Source organism: Lissotriton vulgaris, chromosome 2_1, assembly GCF_964263255.1.
Source record: "Lissotriton vulgaris chromosome 2_1, aLisVul1.2, whole genome shotgun sequence".
In the NCBI taxonomy this organism is placed as follows: Eukaryota; Metazoa; Chordata; class Amphibia; order Caudata; family Salamandridae; genus Lissotriton; species Lissotriton vulgaris.
The window spans coordinates 961,379,430-961,401,817 of record NC_141687.1 but is presented as its reverse complement, the minus strand read 5'-3'; the positions used below and the strand labels follow the sequence as shown (position 1 = coordinate 961,401,817).

General features: G+C 45.8%; 1 protein-coding gene across 3 annotated transcripts in view; it reads right to left on the bottom strand.

The window, feature by feature from the left end:
* Positions 1-22,388, bottom strand: part of DLGAP3 (DLG associated protein 3) — a 483,972-nt gene that overhangs the window by 157,706 nt on the left and 303,878 nt on the right. For 2 of the 3 annotated variants that reach the window (XM_086956531.1, XM_086956532.1), the window contains exons 4-5: positions 22,136-22,341; positions 15,783-15,897 (exon numbers count right to left, since the gene is read on the bottom strand). The exons of the other annotated variant lie outside the window; for it this stretch is intronic. In XM_086956531.1, coding sequence (XP_086812657.1) covers positions 15,783-15,897; positions 22,136-22,341 — 321 coding nt within the window. The remainder of the gene's footprint in view (positions 1-15,782; positions 15,898-22,135; positions 22,342-22,388) is intronic. 3 annotated transcript variants of the gene reach the window in all.

Genomic DNA, 22,388 nt, shown 5'->3' with positions numbered 1-22,388 from the left:
GAGAATCTTAGGCCAACAGTCAATTGTCCGTCTGAAAAAAAGCAATCCCCTGATGAGGTGTGAACAACATCCCCGAAATGTACTGCAATGGTATGAATACCCAGTGAGAGGAGGTACACTTCTTATAATCACAAAGTCCAAATTGACTTCTGAATTGCCCTTACCATTGACTCTTGAGAAACTCCACATTTACTTTACTTCAAGCCTTGCGGTGTCCCCTGCCTTATGTGGGTTGCTGCTGTACAAGCTCACATGCTCACCTCTTCACCAAAAACTTTACCAACAAACAGACCACTGACTGTCCTACAATGTTACCAGGGTGATTACAGGCGTGTATCAGTAATAGTATAGAAACACCATCAGATGATGTTGGTAAGTTGGAGGCATTTGCCTGTCCCTGAAAATGCCCTCTCGGTAAATTAAAAGGATACTGTACTGATTGGCAGACATTTCCTAGCAGCAGTGGCCATGTTTGATCAGCTGGCTGCATTGAGCTGCTCTTGAAGGTCAGCTTCTGTTGCAGGGCCCTGCTGTGTTCATTTTCTGCCAATTAGACACTGGTCTGTGCGCTGCCGTCTTCCCATCCGCCAGCATGTGGCCCAAGATAGATCTAGTCAAAATATTAAAGGGCTAACTTGAATTCCTTTTTCTTTTTTCATTTCTGAGGTTCATAGATCCAGCAGGATCTGTGAAAGGCAGCCATCACAGAAATCAAAAGCCCAGCTGTGTGTCTGCAGAGCGGAAAGAGTGGATGGAAGGGGGGAGCAGGAAGAGGGCATCAAAAGCGCGGCAAGCTTAGCGCCTGCTGACAGCAGGTCAACGCAGCTCCGTTCTCGAGAGAGCACATCGAGTAAACACAGATGTGTTGAAACTGTAGCCTATGACTTGGCGAGATTTCCCAAGAGGCAGTGTCTCCAAAAGGCTGGAAGTCTTGAGTCACGAGCAGTGGAGGCTTCTCCGCTAAGGCGGAGGAGCGTCGCCCCACAAAAAAAAAGAAAAATAGAAATTATTTTTATTATCGTTTTATTTTTCCTCTATGCGGTAGTGGATCTCAGGCGGGGCGGGGCTGGTGGAGTAGGAAGAGGGGTAGTTTTCACTCCTGAAGTGTGCTGGGCTGCTTGACCGGCCCTCTCGGCCAGTCCTGCTTTGGGGAGGCTGGCAGGGCGGGTGTCTCCTGCTGCTGGCCGTGAGGGCAGAAAGATGTCGGAGAGACAGAGGATGAAGGAGAGGAAGCAGCTGTTTCAGGTAAGTGTTATTTGTTGTTGTTGTAAGTTTTCTTTTTTTGGCTCCCCGGGTCCGGTAACAGTCGCTACTGGTCACGAGGACAGTGCAGGTATGGTTGCTTCCCTAGTTAAGGAAACATTTTTCTGTCATCAAAAACCCCTTCCACCAATCATGGCTGCTGGAAGGCAGAATCTGGTAATCTCCCTGTAACCCATATAGTTATCTTTCCTCCTCTCTTGCTCTAGAACTAACTCTGACCATCGGTTTTCAACATCACCATCCTTCCATGGCCTCTCCCACTGTCCTATAGACCAGTTCGGTCGAATGGCTACTCCTGAAGAAAGAGTCAACAGCTGCGTCCCTTCCCACTGTAATTCAATGTTTTTTTTTTTCTTTCATCCTCATCTGCCCGACACTCGTTCCATAGATGCAAAGAAAACACACCAACCACCTCACTGCCTTCGGGAGCAAGGCCCTGATAATTGAGCCGCTTCGCAAACTAGGCAGAACTTATTACGGATTGGCGGGAGATATGGTGCACCTTGTTGACACTCCTCTAGGCAACTTCATGCCTGTTAGGCCAGTAAATAGATATCGGAGTCGGGGCAACCCACTAGACTGAGCCATGGAGTAGATGGGCATAATCATCGGACCTTTGGGGGGGAAAAAAAAAAAACCCAACGAGCCGAAAAAAAAACCTGTAATTCAATGTTTGCCAAGGATGTCAGGAGAGCCTTGTTTTGGTACTAAAGGGACCATCCCCTGAAGATCAAAGAGCTATTATTTTACCCAGTTCTGCATCACCAACAATAAACATTCTAGAATGTTCCTTTGACTATGTTTTTGTTTTAAGGCATGTTAAGACATCATTCATCAAATGGTCACTTTACGAATGCAGCATCGCATGGAGCTCAAATGAAGAGCAGTTTAATATGTCTCCGTAGGGGTCAGTGACTTCAGAATTGAGAACCCTTTTGGTGAGTTTCCACTTTGCATCGTAGCAACGTGGAGGGTGATAAAGTCAACGTATGTCTTCGATATAACGGGCTCTGACTGCAAGAACGTGCTGGGACTGGGCCCTACTGGCGCAAACCGAGTATTCATCTCCAGACCAACTCCATATTCCACAAATGGAGGACTACAGTGGTCTACGCAGAAGGAGGGCAGCATGGACGCTGAGTTGTCAAAAATGGGACGGACAGCCTGCGCTCTATCACTCCTGTCCCTAAAATTTCACAGGATGAACCTTTTGTCCCACCAGTCTCTTTTATACGCACCTGAGGAGCAAGTGGTAGGACAAGAAGTGAATTTAGATCTCAGAAGGGGAACAGACATGGACATTAAGAAATAGTTCAGCTCCTTCATGGTACTTTTAAGAAGCAATACTTACGAAATGATTCATAAACATGTACTGCTCAATTGAACTCTATCTGCCCCAAAGAACAAACATTTTCTGAAAAATATATATTTAGTTCTGTTGCGTTTAAGAGTTTGCGGCCTGGGACCCTACGTGTGCTATTTTCAGTCAAAGAATCCGATGTATTGGAAGAACAACGTCTCATTTTGAATTGCAAGCTACTGCATGTCTGTATGCCAAATTATGCTATAATTAGCTGAAAAAAATGTTGAACTTTAAAGTGCATATAACAGCTGGGTAACTAAAGACAAACATGGGTTAATCTAGCCTCAGTGGCAGTCTACTGATCAGGCAATGCAGTAATTATGATTGTTATTCTCATTAGCTGTTCTCGCTGACTCATTAGTATCAATACCTCAAGGCACCAGTAACCATCAGTACAGGTGAGATACTAAGGATTTATTTATCCGTTAGTTTAGGGAATTGTTATCGGTATGATCCCTTACACAACTGCTCACTACCTCTGAACACCCCCCGCCCCCCACCCTCCTTCACCCTTCACCGCCATTTCGTGGAAATTCATTGAAGGAGCTGCAAAAACTATTCACTGTCTCTTTCTAAATTCTGAAATTCTTCGTGATTCATTCCTATTAATCAATCGATTGGATTCTTAATTTTACAGCTTGGACCCCTTCCAAAAATCAACTAATCATTCTAGGGTAGATGAAAATGTGTAATATTTGTATATGTATTTACATGTGATCTGAGACGTCAATCGGGCCACCAGCCCAGTCTATTTTTTTTACCTGTGCAATATAAATATCGGCTACTTTATTCCACTGACGTCATTTTCCTGCCATTACATTTTCAGTCATTAAGTACATTCTATACGTACCCTGACCTCCTGATTGGTAAATATTCTTGCACCTATATAGAACACTGCAACACTAACTCCGACATTATTTTATTTGAATGCACATATTGGAGCCAAACGTCAATTTTATTCAAATTAAAAGAAATGTGTTAAATTTACACCAATTTGAAACTGAAAAGGAAGGCTATGTATTCCAGGCACACAACTCTGTTGCCGTTTCTCACCGAGAGTTTTTCCTAGAGAATATCACGAATAAATATTGGGGCATATTATCAAGGGGGTTTATCTCCGCTTTTTTGGCTTTGAAAGCCAAGAAAGCGGAGATAAAATTATCTCCCTATTACCTAGCTGTCGCTAACACCAGTTAGCGACAGCTAGTAGGAGATAGCGACCATCTTGGGCCCCACTTTGCATGTCAGTGATATTTATCACTAATGACATGCAAAGTGGGCGTGCCAAGATGTTAGCGACTGGAAATAGTCGCTAACATCGCTATCTCCTATTACCAACTTTTGGAGATATCCGCGCTAAGCGCGAATATCTCCAAAAGTTCACACCTGCCCTGAGCAGTTCGTAGCCATGTTATCCAATGGGAGGTGGATAACATGGCTAAGAGCATTAGCTCGGTAATGCATGAATATCGCTGACTTTTCAGCGATTTTCATGCATTGCGGCCGTTTTTGATCACATTTGCGATAAACCTTGTAATACCAAGGTTTATCTGCGATAAAAATCGCAGCAGCTCAGCCGTAAATTTTTGTCTCTAACCAAGCAATAGCGATAATTATCGCTATTGCTTGGTAATATGCCCCATAGAGACAAAAAAATACAGCAGGTGAAGCTGCTGCAAGCTATTCATCATCGCCAGAAACCCAAACATGGCTTTAAATTAGGGTATTCCCATGCTGTGTACCATTAAACATATAAAATACTCTCAATTCTGGGAGGCTGCTGTATCATTTGTCATTGAATGTGCCCCCTCGAGTCACATTAGCTCGGTGCACGCTATTGGCCACAAGGCACGTGCTTCATCCCGTCATCAGGGTGCTGCAGCAATTATTCGTCATCATATGCTTAATGAAACGGGTTACAATTTACAACTTGCCATTAAACATATATCAAAGCAGCTGTCACTGTGCAACGGTGCTGTTCATTGTCAGGAACGCATTCCAGCACCGTCAATTTGGCAAAGTTGAATGAATAGCTAAAAGGAAATCCCTGTAAATGTAATTGGCTGATGGAGTAAGAAGATGACAGATCGGAGCTAGGTGCTAGGAGTTAATATTTTAGGGAGCTAGTTCTATTGGTGCCCACTATCTTGCCTTATCACCAATTACTGATAAGCACCACAATTTTAGAAATAATCTATATAGCTATTGTTAGACTCAGCGGCTTCAGGCTGGCTGAGACGAATCACAACCAGTCAGAACCCACTGTTACAAATAGAATGAGTACGATACACTTGTCCGATAACCTGAGCTCACTCTCTGGTAGCTTGGCTCCAAGCAGTCAGCCTTATCCTCAGGGCTCAACTGTAAAGTGTTGGCACAACACTCCCATCGCAACACACTGCGTTCACCACAAAAAGACTCCACACCATATGTCTAAAAACACTTGTCTATATTACAAACACATACTGAAATCAAAACGATTTACAAATTGTATATACACTCTACAGTTATACGCAATTGTCAAACACCTCTATTGAAATCAAAACAGAACACACATTGTATATACACTTCACAGTTATATACTATTGTCAGACTTTCCCCTTGCAGAAAGGTCAAACAGTCACTGGTCTCTGAATACACCACGTGACCCAGCCCCTCAGTCTTGCAACTCCACCAGCCAACTATAGGCATTGCCCCTGCTGGTGCCTTGCAAACTAGACAGTTGGAACCAGAAGACGTAAAGAAAACGTTACTTAGTTTTGTCCATTCAAATTAGACCTCATGGTGCCCAATGGCACCTGCACAAGGGCAGGATCACTATCCCCACTGTGGACAAAGTGTTATGAACCAGGAAGCAGGCACGCTCCCCACCTGGAGAAATGTTTCCCCTTCAAACTAAGGTGTGACCTGCCGTAGACCCCTGGCAGTCAGCTGCAGATGCCCAGAAGGCACACAAAGCCCCTCGGGTTTTGTCTCAATGTTTTCCGAAACACAGCACCCTGTGTAATGGTTTCAGGGAGAGGAAGCCAATGACCTCAGACAGAGGCCACTTTGTCAGGCACTGTTGTTTTCCCGATCTGGAGTCCGAAGACAGTGTCAACTCCTGGCTCAGGTTCCTCCGACACCCCTATTACATCACACGCTCTGGAGCACAAGCAGGCATAGGACCCTTGGTTGCAAGCACGGATCCATCAGACTTTGTAAGCTTCCCATGCACTCCCCAAACTCCTCATGTCCAGTAACTCTAATGGCTGCTAATCTTTGCACACACACTCCTCTTGCACGGCAAGATGATGGTGTATGTCAGTACGGTCCTAGTCCCAAACACGATCACTTCCACTTGTCTCCATCTCACCCAGTATAGCCCTTACGATCTCGTGGAGACAGTTAGATCCTTTGTGTCCCTGGGATCTCGTCGAGAGGAGGTTAACTCCCCGGCCCTCGAGGAGTTTCTTCAAGACCCAGGCCACGACAGTTGGCACTAGCTGTAGACAAGCAACATCGAGTCAAAATCTACTAGGTGATAGTCCCCTGGAGCCTGACAAGCTCCAATCCACCACTAAGCTGCAGATAACCCAGTTGCAGTCCCTCCTTCCCTAATGATTTGTTATGTCAATGTCCCAATATCGAACCAGCTCAGTATGGTTTCAAATCCAAAAGTGTCCCTACTTTCGGAGGCTGAAGCCCCAGTAGTTATACCCACCATGGCCTTTGAAGATACAATCAGTTCAAAAGGCCACCTTTGAAAGGCACAGACCGTCTCTAGATTTTGTCCTGTCTGCCATCCTACTCCAGGAGGTTTCATCACAATCTTTAGTGGGGCAAAGACCCTGCCTCTTGGAATGCAAGTGCTAATTTTACCGCCACAGGTAACCATCCCAGATCTCCCTTCAGAATCAGAGGTCTGCCGTTTCCAGTGAACTCCTAGTTTATGGCCTTTTTCAGGAATGCACAGATGTGGCTATTTTCCTAGCACCCAGTTGTGAATTAGGAGGCAGGCCGCCAGGCACACACAGCCACCCACATCGAAATACCAACTTTCCCAAAGTGACAATTCTATCGCCGTAATGTCGAACCCACTCCCACTATCTGAGGGGATTTGCTATTATGAACTCAGCAATACCAAACACCATATCATTACTATTCTGCCCGTAGGAAATATTGCTGGAAAGACTTTCCCTACATCCCCTAATGCTAATCCAATGCGAGAAGCAGGTCCCATCGTACGGAACGCACTATCTGGTGCCATTTATGACTCTGCAGGTTACACACACACACACCTGCCCGCCCTCTTCCCAACACCACACCCTATAACTAGAGAGAAATCCAATATAGCAGGAGACATGCAGAGCATTGGTACACAGCTTTGCAAATGCCAAGTCGAATAAAAAGTAACCCATGCACAGAGGAACAACCAGGGCAAACCTGTGGCACAACCAATGAGCTACCTCCATTGACGGCTCCGCCAGCGCAGCAGGCCCACGGAGGCCCATTCGAGCTACATGCCACTGGAATAGGTATTACCCAATTACAAGGGACTTACAGCTAACTCAAATCAGCCAATCATATATACACCGATCCACAGTATGTATATGAAGAGCTCAGAAATGTGACACTGCACAGCAGTGCCAAACGTGCTCGAGTCCTAAGGTTAGCATCCAGAGCAGCAGAAAACTGAGAAGCAGAAAAGAAAAAATTCAGTGAAGAGCAACCTAGAAGGGACCATTTCCAACAGTTGTGATCATTGGTGGCCTGTAATTTGATCAGGCAAGGGGTGGGCCACACAAGCACACATTCTCATACTCTCTCATCTACCATCACACTCACTCACACCCATACATTCACAAGCACTCACATACCCACACCATTCACAAGCATATGCACACGTACACAACCATTCCGCGCATGTATACTAATACACATACATTCATGCATACACACATGCATGCACCAAAAAAAAGAAGAAAAGAAAATATACACAACTGCAGCGGTGATCTCGGGAAGTGGGATAGAAGCCTCTGAGGCCCCTGGAGGATAATGGACTGCCACCGCCTTTCATTGGCTGACCGTGTGTCAGCCAATGAAAGGATGAGGCCGTTCCTTTTTGTCACAGAGTGGGATGTGGTCAGTCAGAGTTGCTGACCCCGTCCCACTCTGTGACGAGCGTCACAGATGGACTTTTAGCCCTGGGCACTTCAGGGCTTAAAACGGAAGCACCCCCACATCATGAGGGGGAGGACATCCAAGAGCTTTGTCGGCTGAGGAGGTAACGCCCACAGTGCTGTGAAATCCTCAGCCCTGCAAAGTACAGCTCAGGCAGGCTCTGTGCATTTACCGGATGTACAGCACTTGGCTGCCTGATGTGAACATAAAGAGAGTCTGTCTTTCTCCCCCCATGTCATTGCCAACAATGTAACAAGTGAGATTTGTGTTTAAAATGATGCACATGGGGTCTGAACTTGCTGGGTGATGTTGCCAGGCTTGCTTTTCCTAGAACTGATGTAGTAATTGCCATGACTCATCTTTCATCGTCATTAACCTGCAAGGGTTGCTTTCCATTTTGAGCCTAGCTCTTAGAAATGCAACCCCCGGCATGAATCAGTTCCCTTCTAAGACAATGATGACACCGAAACAATTATATTTTGGAGTGGTTTGTGCTTGTGAAGTTGTTACAGTGGAAGAATAGCAGGCTGTTAAGCACGGGAATCAGTGCTGTCCAAGTATTCACCAGTGAGGAGCAGAGTGGCGGTGAGCACATGCAGGGGTGTCATGAACCCCCGCTTTAGCAGTTACTGTGAGGCGGGGGTTCTTTATGGGCCTCTACTGTTTGCTACTTGTCGGATAAAAGCTCAACATTAACGCTGTAAAGAAGAAAGAAAGATGGGGTGAGACATACACGAAAGAAGGACAGATACCTGGATAGTGGGTGAAAACAATGATGGCTGAGTGGATACAATTTTGGGAGGGTGAAAGGATGGATGAGTGGCTGAAAGGATGGATAACTGGGTGAAGGGATGAATGGCTGCACGGATGGATAGATGGATGGGTGAGTGAATGAAAGGAAGGCGGTGAGTGAGTGAAAGGATAGATGGATGGGTTGGTGAGAGGATGGCAGAGTAAATGGAAATCTGAGAACATGAATGGATGGACAGGCAGACGAACGGATGGACAAACGGAGGGATGGACGGACGGTCAGATGGATGGATGGATAGATGCATGGATGGATAAATGGACAAATCAAATGATTGGTGGATGTGTGTGTTGATGGATACATGGATAGATGATGGATGTGTGAACAGATGATTGAAATGGCAACATTGATGGATGGAATGGTGAAAGAATAAATCAGAGATGAAAGAATGAATGGATGACAGAATGTAAAGGTGAAACGGAAGAATGGACAGATGCTTGGATGGAAGAAACAAGAAAACTAAGGAGGGTTGGGCTCACTTGCTTCCCTTGCTTGGTGCAATCAAAGTGGCAGCTATTTTTATTTTCTAGGTACTCCCTTGAGCACAAGACTCCATCATTCCATCCCATCAATAGACCTCAACGTTTGCAGGGTCAATGAGGAGTCAGTGGCCACGCTCATGCTATCTTTGGTCTGTCTGCTGAGAGTAAAACCTACAATGTCATTAAGGGATGCCCTCCACCCTACACTACTTAACATGATGGGGTCTGAAAAGTGAAGCAGAAGTGCATTCCCCATTGCCAACACTAAGAGTTAAACTTCAGCAGTCTGTCCATGCTTGGTCACTCCTTACAGATCCTTGACCATCTGACAAGCAACTGTGCATCTAATATGGAACTGAACCTTAGCAACAAGGTAGTAAACCATTCCTACTATTGTCAATATGTAAGATCCTGGAACCTCCTTAAAGTGGTTCTAGGGGTATGTGAACTTATATTCCACCACTGCCATGCTAGCTCTGATACCCCAGAGCTAGCGGCTTACGTACATTTTGAGCTCCTCCACTGTGAGAAACAGAAGAACCTTACATTTAAAGGTAAAAAGCTCTTAACCGGACTCCTACGCTAAATGTACTCTACGGTATTGGTTGTGTCATGTGTCTTCTGAAAACTGAAACCAAGAATCAAAGCCATATGTCCAATGATAAGAAGGATGTTTCCTGGGTCTTTGGCATCCCGTGTTTCCTGGGCAGTCCCTATGTAGATAGAGGTCCCTCAAGGCCTCACACACTAGTGCACTTTATTTCTTAGTCAAGTTACTCTCTTTGCACTCTTGACATTTCAAAGGCATTGAGGGCAAGCAGCCAAGTTCACAGCAATCCTATAATGTCTTCGAGTGTCCGTTTTCTTACTAGACTTTTATAGCCACTTGGCAATGAAAAATGGCACAGTATATAAAATATCATACTGTGTATATGCCCTTTGTTCTAATTTATATGTTCGATCCAATGGGGGATAACTCTGTGTGTTTATACTCAGGTTGCTGAGATCTGTCAAAAACAACTCAAAACTGGCCACTCAAAAGTAAAATGGAAATGCCAAACACACAGACAAGGGCTAGTTTTGAAAGTCAAACTTAAATGTCCAGGTAAAGAGACCAACGCTGTTCTATTGGTTGGTGTTACGGGCACAGAAAGCTGTTCAGGAGGAGACTTATTTCAGAGCCAAGTGGCCCTTAAATCGTGGCTACTGTTGGTAGGGTGCAGCTAGTGTCCAAGATACGTGCCCCAGGGCCTCCTAATGTTTAGGGGCCTGTATCTCATATCACAGCTGTAACATCCAGTTGTCAGGCATTCCCAGGCATGAAGCACACTCTGGATCCAACATTTCTTACTAGAAATATTGAAAGTGAGATTTAGGGAGAGCGCACAGACACGACTTTATGCTGTAACATCTTTGGAACCAAGAGGGGAAAAGGGATTTAAATGGTTCGAGAATTTGGGCACACAGCCTCAGTCAATGAGACACAACACTCCCGGCTGCAGGTAAATGGTAAAATCCCCTACGTTCCTTGGAGGCTAGAAAGGGGACAATACATAGTGTAACAAAGGATTACAGTACAGTTCAGGTCAATTATGGAATGTCTCATGGTGGTCCAACTGCTCAACTCTCCTGCAGAGAAGATGTCTGTAGTTTGTTTATGACCATAAGGTCATCTTGGCTCCTGGGTGGCTCACTCATGCGAGACTGACCTCACTCAGGCTTAAGTCCGCTGGACCTTGTTATTGTCCTCTGAGTTGTGACCCGGCTACCGTTCTTTTCTTTCATGGAAGCAACAATATCCCTGAGACCCCGATTGGTTTCAGACTTGGAGACAGACAGCAACTGTCAGAGTTTAGTTCCAGGTCAGACACCCTTCTGTGCTTCCTGAAAAGTCTAGATACAAAAATACTAGCTCAACTTGCTGGTGTTTATCACAATATGGCTGGTGGGATGCTGAGAACAACCAGAACAAGAGAATTTAAAAGCCCATAACCCAGAACAGCTCGAGCAGGACCCTCTTTGCTGGAGTTGTCCAAAACGGAGAGGCGGGGATGGTACCAGCAGGTCCCAGCAGCGTATATTCTAAGAGAGACAGCGTAGAACACATAATAGAACTTGGAGGCCGGAGTAAGTGGCTTTGCGGTGTGAAGGTCTACACCAAGGGTTTCCAAACCGGTCCTGGAGGGCCGGATCCATGCCAGATTTTTAAAATTACTACATGTATCTCAATGGGATATCCAAAAGATCTGGCATGGATCCGGCCCTCCAGGACCGGTTTGGAGACCCCTGATCTACACATTCAAATAAGAATAGTTTATTATTAAACAAATCAGCAGGCAGGACTTCCAAAACCAGAAGAACGATGTTGGTCAGTCCTTTGCTCATCATAAGGGCTTCGGCCTGGGCGGAAGTGAATGTGGGTGCTGTTGACACTTCAGCATGGATACCGCAGGGCACTGGAGGTGTCTGCACTCACCCCATCCTCTGTCCAGATGTCACCGCATTGCACTTGTACAAACCATATGCAACTCACAAAGGACTCATCAAGACATCAAGACTCACCATGTGCATGTAGGGGGGAGCAGAGAACCTCATTTAGGAGTAAATCTTTACAAACGAGGGCCTGTGATCTCCTCCCCAGGGGTCACCGTTCAAGTAGCCTAATACCTCTCACTAGAACCCGGGCTGCCAGCAACCTCCCCTCTCCTAATTGCCTGGTTGGAGGAAGCACTTGCCACTCTCCACTAGGTTTTGGGGGCACATCTGATGTGTAACCTTGTCAACAGCACCTTGTGATCGGCAGGTGAAACATACAAAAACATGGCTCACCCTCATTGGACTTCTCGACTGCTGAGCACAAGGCGAGAAAAGCACAAGGCAAGACAGAAAAGGTTAATCAGGGGCAAGGTGCAGGAGCTCTCGTCACCATGTGATGGCCCTCATTCCTCCCTCTAACACAGTTAGTTCCCCACCAACCTCCAGGAATCTACGCAGACTTGCAGAAGACTCGAGAAATAGTGGCCCCACAAAAAGACACTGGACAACCATGCAGCCCTAAAGAACGCCAGCCGCAAGCACATACCAACTCATCTGAGCCATCAAAAGGACCTCCTTCAAGGAACGCATCGACTACAATGCACAAAACAGCAAAGAGCTCTTCAACATTGTGAAGGAGCTCTCCAACCTCATCTCCAGCTTCAACAACATCCCGACGTCGCAAGACCTATGCAACTCCCTAGCCACCTTCTTTCACCACAAGGTCGCAGACATCCACGACAGCTTCAACACCCAGACCCTCGACACAGCCACCAACACTGCAGACTCACCGCCCCCCCCCCTAGCCTCACCAACCTCCTGCTCTCCTGGACCCATGTCAACGACAACAACACCATCAAGACCATGAACACCATCTACACTGGCTCACCATCCTACCCCTGCCCTCACCACATCTTCAGCAAAGCAAACCGCATCAACGCACCCCAAATTTGGAAGATCATCAACAGCTCCTTCGAAACAGGCACCTTTCCGGAAAGCTATAAGCACGCCAAGATCAACGCCCTACTCAAGAAACCCACAGGGGATCCAAAGGACCTCAAGAACTTCTGGCCCATCTCCCTTCTTCCGTTCAGGGCGAAAGTCATCGAAAATATCATCAACAGGCAACTGACCCACTTCCTCGAGGAGAACAACATCCTGGACCCACCCCAACCGGATTCCGCAGCAATCACATCACCAAAACCACCCTCATCGCTGCCACAGACAACATGAGGACCCTACTGGACAACGGCGAAACCGCGGCCCTCATCCTCCTGGACCTCTCGGCTGCCTTCGACACCGTCTGCCATCATATCCTACGCACACGCCTACACAACGCTGGAATACAGGACAAAGCGCTGGACTGGATCACCTCCTTCCTCACCGACAGAAACCAGAGGCCTACCCTCTTTCCATTCCGAAGCCACCAAGATCATCTGCGGCGTGCCCCAGGGATCGTCCCTCAGCCCTACTCTTTTCAACATCTACATGGCACCGCTCGCCAACATCATCTGCTCACACAACCTCAACATTGTTTCCTACGCTGATTACAGTCAACTGATCCTCTCACTCACCAAAGACCCCGCCACCGCCAACACCAACCTCCACGAAGGAATGAAGGCCATCGCCAGCTGGATGCAGACCATCGGCTTGAAACTTAACTCTGACAAGACATAGGTCCTCATCCTCAGATCCACCCCCTCCCCCTTGGACGACTCATGATGCCCGGCCGCCCTGGGAGCCGCACCCACACCCTCCGACCACACACCCAACGTGGGCTTCATCCTGGACTCATCGCTCTCAATGACCCAGCAAGTCAACACCGTCTCCTCCTCTTGCTTCAACACCCTCCGCATGCACCACGAGATCTACAGATGATCCCCACCGGAACCAGAAGGACGGTCACACAGGCCCTCGTCAGCAGCAGGCTGGAATACGGCAAAGCCCTCTACGCAGGGACCACGATCAATATCCAGAAGAAGTCCAACGCATACAAATAGTCGACATTCCTTGCCACAACCACAACACTGCCCACCTGAAAGACCTGCACTGGCTCCCAGTCAAGAAGAGGATCACCTTCAAGCTCCTCACCCACGCCCACAAAGCACTACACAACGCCGGACCAGGATACCTCAACAAGCGTCTCACCTTCTACACCCCGAACCGCCAGCTTCGCTCTGCCGACCTCACCCTCGCCACCGTCCCACGCAACCACAGGACCTCCACCGGCTGCAGGTCCTTCTCCTACCTCGCTGCCAAGACACAGCTGCGACAGACCCAGGACCTGCTGACCTTCAGGAGACTTCTCAAGACCTTGCTGTTCGATCAGTAGCTGCACCCCTACCCTCCCTCAGCACCGTGAGACCCTCACAGGTGATTAAAGTGCTCTACAAATAAATGATTGATTGATTGAACACTCACAGATATGTAGAAAGTTACAAGATTGCTGGATCGGATTTTCCAGGCCTGTCTGCCTGTCCTGAGTACAGGGACCACAAGATCAGCACATAATGAACATAATATGTTAATAAGATTTGCAGAGCGCATGGCTACCCCAGCATCGCCATAAGACTCAAGGTGAACCTCACTGATGAGTCACATCAAGACTGAAAAATGCCAAGGGTTTCCTTCGTAAAACAAAATCAAGCAATATGATCATCTGTTTTTGCTAAGTAACGCCAGATTGGCCTCTCAGAGCCGTGTGGCATGATCCACAACCAGTACTATATGGTATGTACCGATGCTATGGTTTTAAAGTGCCCCAGGTTGTCACTCCCCACGCACTGCAAGTGATCTCTGATGTCAAGCAAGAGCTCGAGGAGAACCATGGATGTAATGACTAAGAAGACCTTATCTTTACTTACACGCGTGAAATACGAGGGATGAAGCCACGGCATGGATGAATGTATGTACCCTGATGTGCACCTGCAGACAAACAATGTTGCACAGTGCGCCACCAGTGCTAAAGCCAGCCAGCCGTAGCTTCCTTTGGTGCAATAGCTTCAGTAGAGCGGAGGCCCAGTGGCCTCTGGCTAAGTGAACCCTGATAATTGGTGTATTTTATAATTCAAAGAGCAGCCAGGGGGGTAATCTTCTTCACTGTACTAGGGATTCTGACTCACTGGACACACTACTGAGGCAAGGTACCAGTATGAATGCAATGTAGGCAGGGCCACTGGAAGTATACGATCGTGCGGCTGTGGTGATTTTTGCATAATTATAGATTATCCGCATTTACCACACAATCCTTCATCTGCTGCATAATCTGCAGATTTTCTTTTTTAAAAATGTGTTTCTAGCTCAAACGGTTCCAGTTACTAAGAATGCAACAACACGTGTTGCTGTATGGTGGAAGGTCCTTTGCAACGCTGAACTGGTCACCTTTCAGTTGCTTATTGCTATATTTGGGTGTTAAACTGGTACCAATGAGGTGCAACCAATGCCCAGACAGTGTTATCCAAGTTTAAAAATGATGAAATAATGAATACTATTACAAAAAGTGCCTCATTATGCAGCAACATTTGCCTTTTCTTGTTGCATAATTTCCTCACCCCGACCGCAAAATGTGGTTCTCTCCTGCCATATAATTCCAGTGGCCCTGAATATACAGGGAGGTCACTCAGAAACAGTGGTGTTTTCAACTGTGGAGCACTTTTAAAGGTGTTCATATGGAATATAGGAAGATGTGTATGAGTGAGCATGACCTATGCAGATGGTTCCAGTACAGCATAGAGGGACAGGCACATATGTATTAGCTGGATGCAGCAATGGAGCCGAACATTGGGACAGTGGCCCGGGTTAAAGGCCGGTGAGCCAGGCAGTGGCGGCCGGCACAGGTAAATGCGGGTGGTGAGGCAGGGCAGGGGCTGGGTGATGTGGGAGGGGGTCAAATTGACAGACAACAGGATAGGTATAATTAAATAAATAATATCTATTCCATCGTCTGTCGACTTCCTCCCTGCCGCGCCCTGCACCGCCTCACCATGCTTACCTGTGCCAGCTGCCGCTGGCACCAGGGCTCGAGGAGAGACTGCACTAGCTAGTGATGTCCTGTGGGAGGCAGTCATGGCTCACACTCTATCAGCCCACATGGCAGCTGAGCGCTGCCTGTCACCACACTCAGAGATGAAATCGAGGCAGCAGAGGAGGACCCCTGCCCAGCACTTACCTGGCCAGTGGTGAGGGAGCGACCATAGCCCTGTCCTCGAGGATGGATTTTGGGCGGAGTGCAGCAGCTGGGACAGTTACAGATATATGAGTCAGAATAACGCTTAAACCAAAACCTAATGGGAGACAGGGGGGAAAATGTTTCCGACAGATATCAGGGAGAACATTGGCAAATAATGGACAGCATTTCAACTTTAGTGAGTGAGAGGGAGAGACTGTGGGGGGGGCTGGGCAAAGAGAAGAACAGGAGATGTTATGGCAGAGAGAAGCGGGTCAGGGGCAAGGGAGGATGGAGAGGATGAAGAGGAGATGGAAGAACAGGAGAAGGAAGAAAGGAAAGCTGGCAGATTAGTAAGGAAAAGTCAGTGGACAGGAGAAGGAAAACGATTAAAGGGGGCATGGGATACCAGCAGAGGAGCAAAAAGGGACAAGAGTGGAAAAGAAAGAAGCAATAAAAGATAGGAGAGGAGGTAGAGGGGGAGGAGCGGGCGAGAGTAAGAAAAGAGGGCAGACAAGGAAGTGATTAGGAAGGCGAGCAGAGTAAGAATGAAGAAAGGGAGGAAGGTAAGAAGAGGGTAGATAAGGGAAGGGAGGAAATAAGGAAGTGAGGAGGGTAAGCAAGGAAGAAGGAACATGAAGTGGAAACATAAGGCAGAAAGATGGAGTGGAGAAAGGTAAAGATGATAATTCAGTGAGGAGGAGATGGGAATGAGAAGGATGGAAGAAAAGCAATAGAAGACCGAGAATGAGGAATGAGTGAAGACAATAGAAAGTCGAGGTGGAAGGTGGTGAGTGTAGAGAAAGGATGAAAGGGGAGGATGAGGCGGAGAAGAAGAAGGTGGGAATAGAACTAGGGCATGGAGAGCATATAGGAGTGATGAGAGAGACCGGAGGTTAGAGATAGAGGAGAAGGGGCAAAATAGTGAGACAATGTGGAAAAAAGGTAAGAAAAGGTAAATAGTAGGTTAGGAAGGAGAGCGAGTAAGAAGAAAGAAAGTTATAAGGGAGGTAAACAGAAGAGGACAGCAGTCTGAGAGGAAGAGGAGGGACCGTGTAGGGAAGGGAAGGTGAAGAAGACAGTGGGATAGGCAGATGAATGAGAATGGGATAAAAGAAGATGGGGTAGAGAAGGAGTGGAGTGGAAAGTGAAAAGGGGCAAAACAGACAGCAGAGGAGAGCTGAGCAGTGAAGTGGGCAGTGACGGGGTTGGGAGAGAAAGGAGAATGGGAAGGAGAGTGAAAAGTAGGAAAAGGCAGAGAAGGAATAGACAGAGAGTCGCCCCGGATTTAGAGGACATGAAGAGAAAGAGAAAAGATATGGGAAGGAGGAGGGAGGTGTATGAAGACAGGAAACAATGAAAGAAAGACACGTGAGTGAGAGAGAGAAAGGTGAAGTGTATGAGGGTGGGCACAGAATCACCAGGGATTAAGAGGAGAGGGCATCGCAGAATTTAAGCTGGTGGTTGCAGGTGGGGCCCACCAGAATTCATTTTTGGTGACTGACACTTATTTTTCCTCATCAACTTTGATAAAGAACAAGAGAGAAAAAGCACAAAGGTGGGGAAGAAGATGAAAGATGGAAAAACAGTGAGTAAGGAAGAAAACAGGGATGAAAAGGAACCTACAAGAGTGAGATAAAGGAATAGGGAGCTTTTGGTATTGAATAAAAACAGACCTGACGTGGAATCATGACTGGACAGACTTGGTATTTGGCACCGTGACACTCAATAGTGCTATCACTGGACATCTGAGCAAAACTTTTGGCCCAGCAGTTATTGTTTTACAAATTAAGCGTGGGAGAGGGTGAAGGAAAGAGCAAATACATGGGAAGGAGAAGGAAGGTGTATGAAGATAGGAGGCAGAGACAAAAAGGGGAGTGGGAGAAAAGTTAAGTGGTTGAGAGGAGGATAGTGGAAATCAGGTACAAATAGGCGGATAAGTATGAGTAAAAGGAAGCAAAGGAGAAAGAAAAGGAAAGTATAAAATGAGCTAAGCTAAAAAGGGAGAAAATAAAGTGTGAGCTGGGAAAGTAGAGCGTAAGGGTGTGTGGGAAAGGTGGAAGGAAGGAGAGCAACAAAGGTAGAGAGTTGCAACTAGGCAGGCAAAGCTGAGAGAATTACAAAAGAAAGTAAAAGCGAGAGAAACCAAATTAGAAAAAAGAAAGAAAATTGCCATAGATGGAGAAAGTAAATGAGGAAAGTAAGACATAGTGAAAGGGGAAGGCTGGTTCGAGAGAAAAGAAGGAAAGAAGAGAGAAGAGAAGGGAAAGGAAGGGAAGGGAAGGGAGTGGAAGCGAAGAAGGAATGGAAGGGAAGTGAAAAAGAGAAGGGAAGGGAGGGGGAAAGAGAAGGGAAGAAAGGGGAAGGGAAAGGAAAGCGAGAAACAACAAAAAACTCTACAGTCGTTGGTTCTGCAGTAACTGCATTATTTTACATTGGCAACACTTGCTTGGCTTTCATGCCAGTAAGTACAACTGTAATAAATGTAAAATTGATAAAAGGATGAGAGGCAGTGAGAGATGGGGCAGAGGAGTGAGAGTAAGAGGGGCAGAAAAGAAGGAAACTAAAGATATCTGAAGGAACTCAGGTGGAGGAGAACAACAAATGGATCGGGAACAAGGGAAAGGAAGGGGAATGCATGTTGAAAAAAGAAGGGAGATGAGAGAAATAGCGAGACAGAGAAATAAAGAGAGAAATGGTGAGAGAAAGTAATGAAGAGAGTGGCAAAGAGAGAAGCAGGGGTGAAAGACACAAAGAGATGGAGGGACTGGGCAGTGAGGGAAAGATATAGGGAGAGACAGACAGAGAAGCAGAGAGAAAGAGTGAGGTGATAGAGGAAGATCAAGAGATAGCCATAGACACAGGGTGGTAGAGACAAGAAGAGGCAGAGTGAGGGCCTAGGAGAAGCGGGAAGAGGAGCGATATTAAAATAAGATGAGAGATATGGAGGAAAAGAAAGTAGTAAAGATAGACATTGAGAGACACAACGTGGCAGTCTCTGTAAGAAGGAGAGGGACACTTACAAGGAGAAAGAAAGAGAGAGATTGAGAGGTGTAAAAGAAGGGTGATAGATAAACAGACAGAGCGACTGTGAGAGAATGTCGGAGACTGATACATGTACTGGGGGAGCTAGAGGCCATCAGGAGAGAGACGGAGATGGAGACTCCTAAGAGAGATTAGAAATGGGTCTGATGAAGATACACACAATTATAGAGTGAAAGAGAGTGGTGAGTTATCTAGGTAGATAAATGACAGGTAGATAGATAGATAGATAGATAGATAGATAGATAGATAGATAGATAGATAGATAGATAGATAGAAAGACTTTCTCTCTCTGTTAATATATTGTAAAATGCATATGTAAATATATGTACACATACATATACACACACATCTTCATAAATATATATATATAGATTATGTATATGTACACATACATATACACACACATCTTCATAAATATATATATATAGATTATGTATATGTATATATATATATATATATATATATATATATATATATATATATATATATATATATATATATTTATTTATGAGAGAGAATGGAATAGAGAGAGACTAATAGCAGTAAAGGCAAGAGATGTTTTGGGGCCTTTGAGAAAGACAGGGCGGAGAGACAGAAGGAAAGAAAACCAGATAAGAGAAATAGATTGATAGAGGGAGAGAGATAGAAAGACGGAGACCGACAGAGAGAAGGGGAGGCGAGAACATGCTAGGAAGAGGGAAGACACAATAGAAAGTAAAAGGACATGTGGAAGTAAACCAGCGCTACAATCTGAGAGTGAAACAAGCTGATGAACACAGACAGACAGTGGATGGTGCACATGCAGTGGATTCCAGAACGCTAGACAGTTCCTGAGTATCTGGTGTCACTTGCTAAGACTTCAATTATAATACCTGTGGGTATGGATATGGTGGAAATGGTAAAGATGGAAAGGGAGTGGAATGCAGAGAAAGGTGCAAAGTCATAGAGACTTTGATGGTCACACTGGTAGAAGAAGGGATGGGGGTGAAGGTGAGGAGGAGATTCATAGATGTGCAAAGATGTCAGAAACTATTTGTGGGTTCACTTTTCTTTCCCTGGGTTTTCCAATTCTTGGATCTCAGCTCTTGACAAAGCATATATACATCTCTACAGCACATGCACCCTAAACAGTCCCTATTTCCATTGAAACACCGACGAACCTGCCCCAACTAACAACTAACAGATCAATGACCATACCTCAGTTAGGCAATTGAACAAGCACCCTAATTCAGTGGACACACACATTACCAAAATTCAGCCCATTCATTGACAAACCTACCATAACCCCATGGATGGCCTTACTTCAACTCATAAATCAATGATTTTACTAAGACTGGTGCACTGATAAGCTTATTGCGACTGGCATAATAATGACTATATTTCTACTTGCCCATTGATGTTCTTCTTTCAGATGGGCTATTGATATCCCTGATTCAAGTGGATCATCAACGACCTACTTCAAATGGCACCTTGACGGCGTTATTTAAGCAAGTCGGTAGACAATGCTACATCATTTGGTCTCCATGAGCCATGAATAATCTAGCTTATCGATAACCTTCACTGGCACATTGATGTCTTCACTTGACACGTATGATGCTACTTCAATTGGCTTTTCAACAACAGCACTTCAATGAGTCCACCTAACTTCCCACTGGCACATTAGCGGCCTCTTAACCTTAGCTCCACTCTAGGAGTCGAATACTTAAAACACCTATGAACTACTGAGAGTTGTTCACACACTTGCTCTTGAACTGTCTAAGGCCAGCTACAAATGGGAGAGGCATGCACATCACTTTAGGATGTCAGCATCCCTCAAACCCATCTTCCATCACCACATTTTTATCATTCAATGTCACCAACTCTTGGCCCTACACCTCGCTGCAAGCTACTAACATTTTTACATCATTGGCTATCTCAATATTCCCCTTTTTGCATGAGAGGATGCACCCTTATCACCCACATCTTTGCAGTATCTCAACTCTGCATTTAATCACTGAACCTTTTCTCCAAGACTGCATCCACCCTAGGTGACAAACAGTAACCCATCTTGCATAAGAGGATGCACTCTTATCACCCACATCTTTACAGTATAGCAACGCTGCATTTAATCACCAAACCTTTCCTCCAAGACTGTATCCACCATAGGTGATAAACAGTTAACAGTGTATGCTTTTTCAAAACTAAAAAGAGGCAGGTACTATGCAGACTACATCACTCATCCAGGCTCTTTTAAGTCTTATAGCCATCAAGATCTTTCATCCCCTTTTCCAATACAAACTATAATTGGCTCAATGTTCCACAATAAGTGGGCAGTTTCAGCTACATAAACAATTTCACTACATTTCAATCTTTACCCTCTTCCACTATACATTATCCCACCTTCCACCCCTCCCCACATCCACCCCCACTATTCTTGTCCTGAACCTGCACCTGCAATTCTTGCTTCCAGTCCCCCAACACCCCTCAATTTCAACTCCAAAGTGAATATATGATCATACCCTAAACAAAGTGAACCTTCCCTCTCTAAGAGGCCTCATAAATCATATCTTACCTTAGCTTAGTGATCTTTTTCTCTTTTTAACTGTACCAGTCATTTGCCTCAATGCACCTAATGTCTATATTTACCCCTGTTCCCATTGTTCCCACCGTCTCTGTCTGTGTTTTTGTCTCTGGTCCAACCCCAGGCACATAGGTATCATCTAAGTTATGTCCCCCTTGAAACTCATGACCTTAGCTATCCAACCTTTGTAATATAGCCACCATCTGTGGGCATATTTTAAAAGCATATCGCCTGAACGTAAGCACAACGTTTTGAGCTTTCAAGACACTCAAACCCTGGCTGTTCAACCCCATATGTTGAATGCAGAGTTTTCTTATGGAAAGTTTAACCACAAAAAGTGCACTTATACACGAGATATTTTAACTTTACGGGAGAACAATAGATGTGGAAGAGTTTATTGCATTGTTTGATGAACGTACACACAAAGTCATATTTGGATAGCAAAATGAGGGGATTATTGAATGTATGAATGAATGAACTGGGAGGCAAAATGTGAGGTTCGATCGATGAGCTAGTAGTTCACTTCCCTAATACATCTATCTATAAACAATAATATTGGTGAACACCTCTGGAAAAGCACAGACTTTTCAGCAACAACTTCTCTATTGGAAAACCATACAAGGCCCACCCAACTTGGCTGCTAAGCATTTCATGTAGACATACAACATTACACCATTGCACAGGACGGATGGCAAACAAGATGGTCAGACAGATATGATGCACAGACAGACAGACAGATATTAATTCTTACTTAGTCCGGGGCTGATCAATGCTGGAGGACCTGCGATAGCCGTCTCTGCGAGAAACGCCCTTGGGTGACATCCGGGTGCTGGTGTCTGAGTCCCCGCTGTCATCATCCCCCATGGCTTTGATATAGCTACCACTCCGCATCCGCCGGCAGGGGATCTCCCCCTCCTTGCCAGCCCCAGGATACCCACCCCACTCATCCTGAGGCACCTAGACAAGAAGGGAATAGCTTGTTATGCCCTTCCTAGATTTCTAGT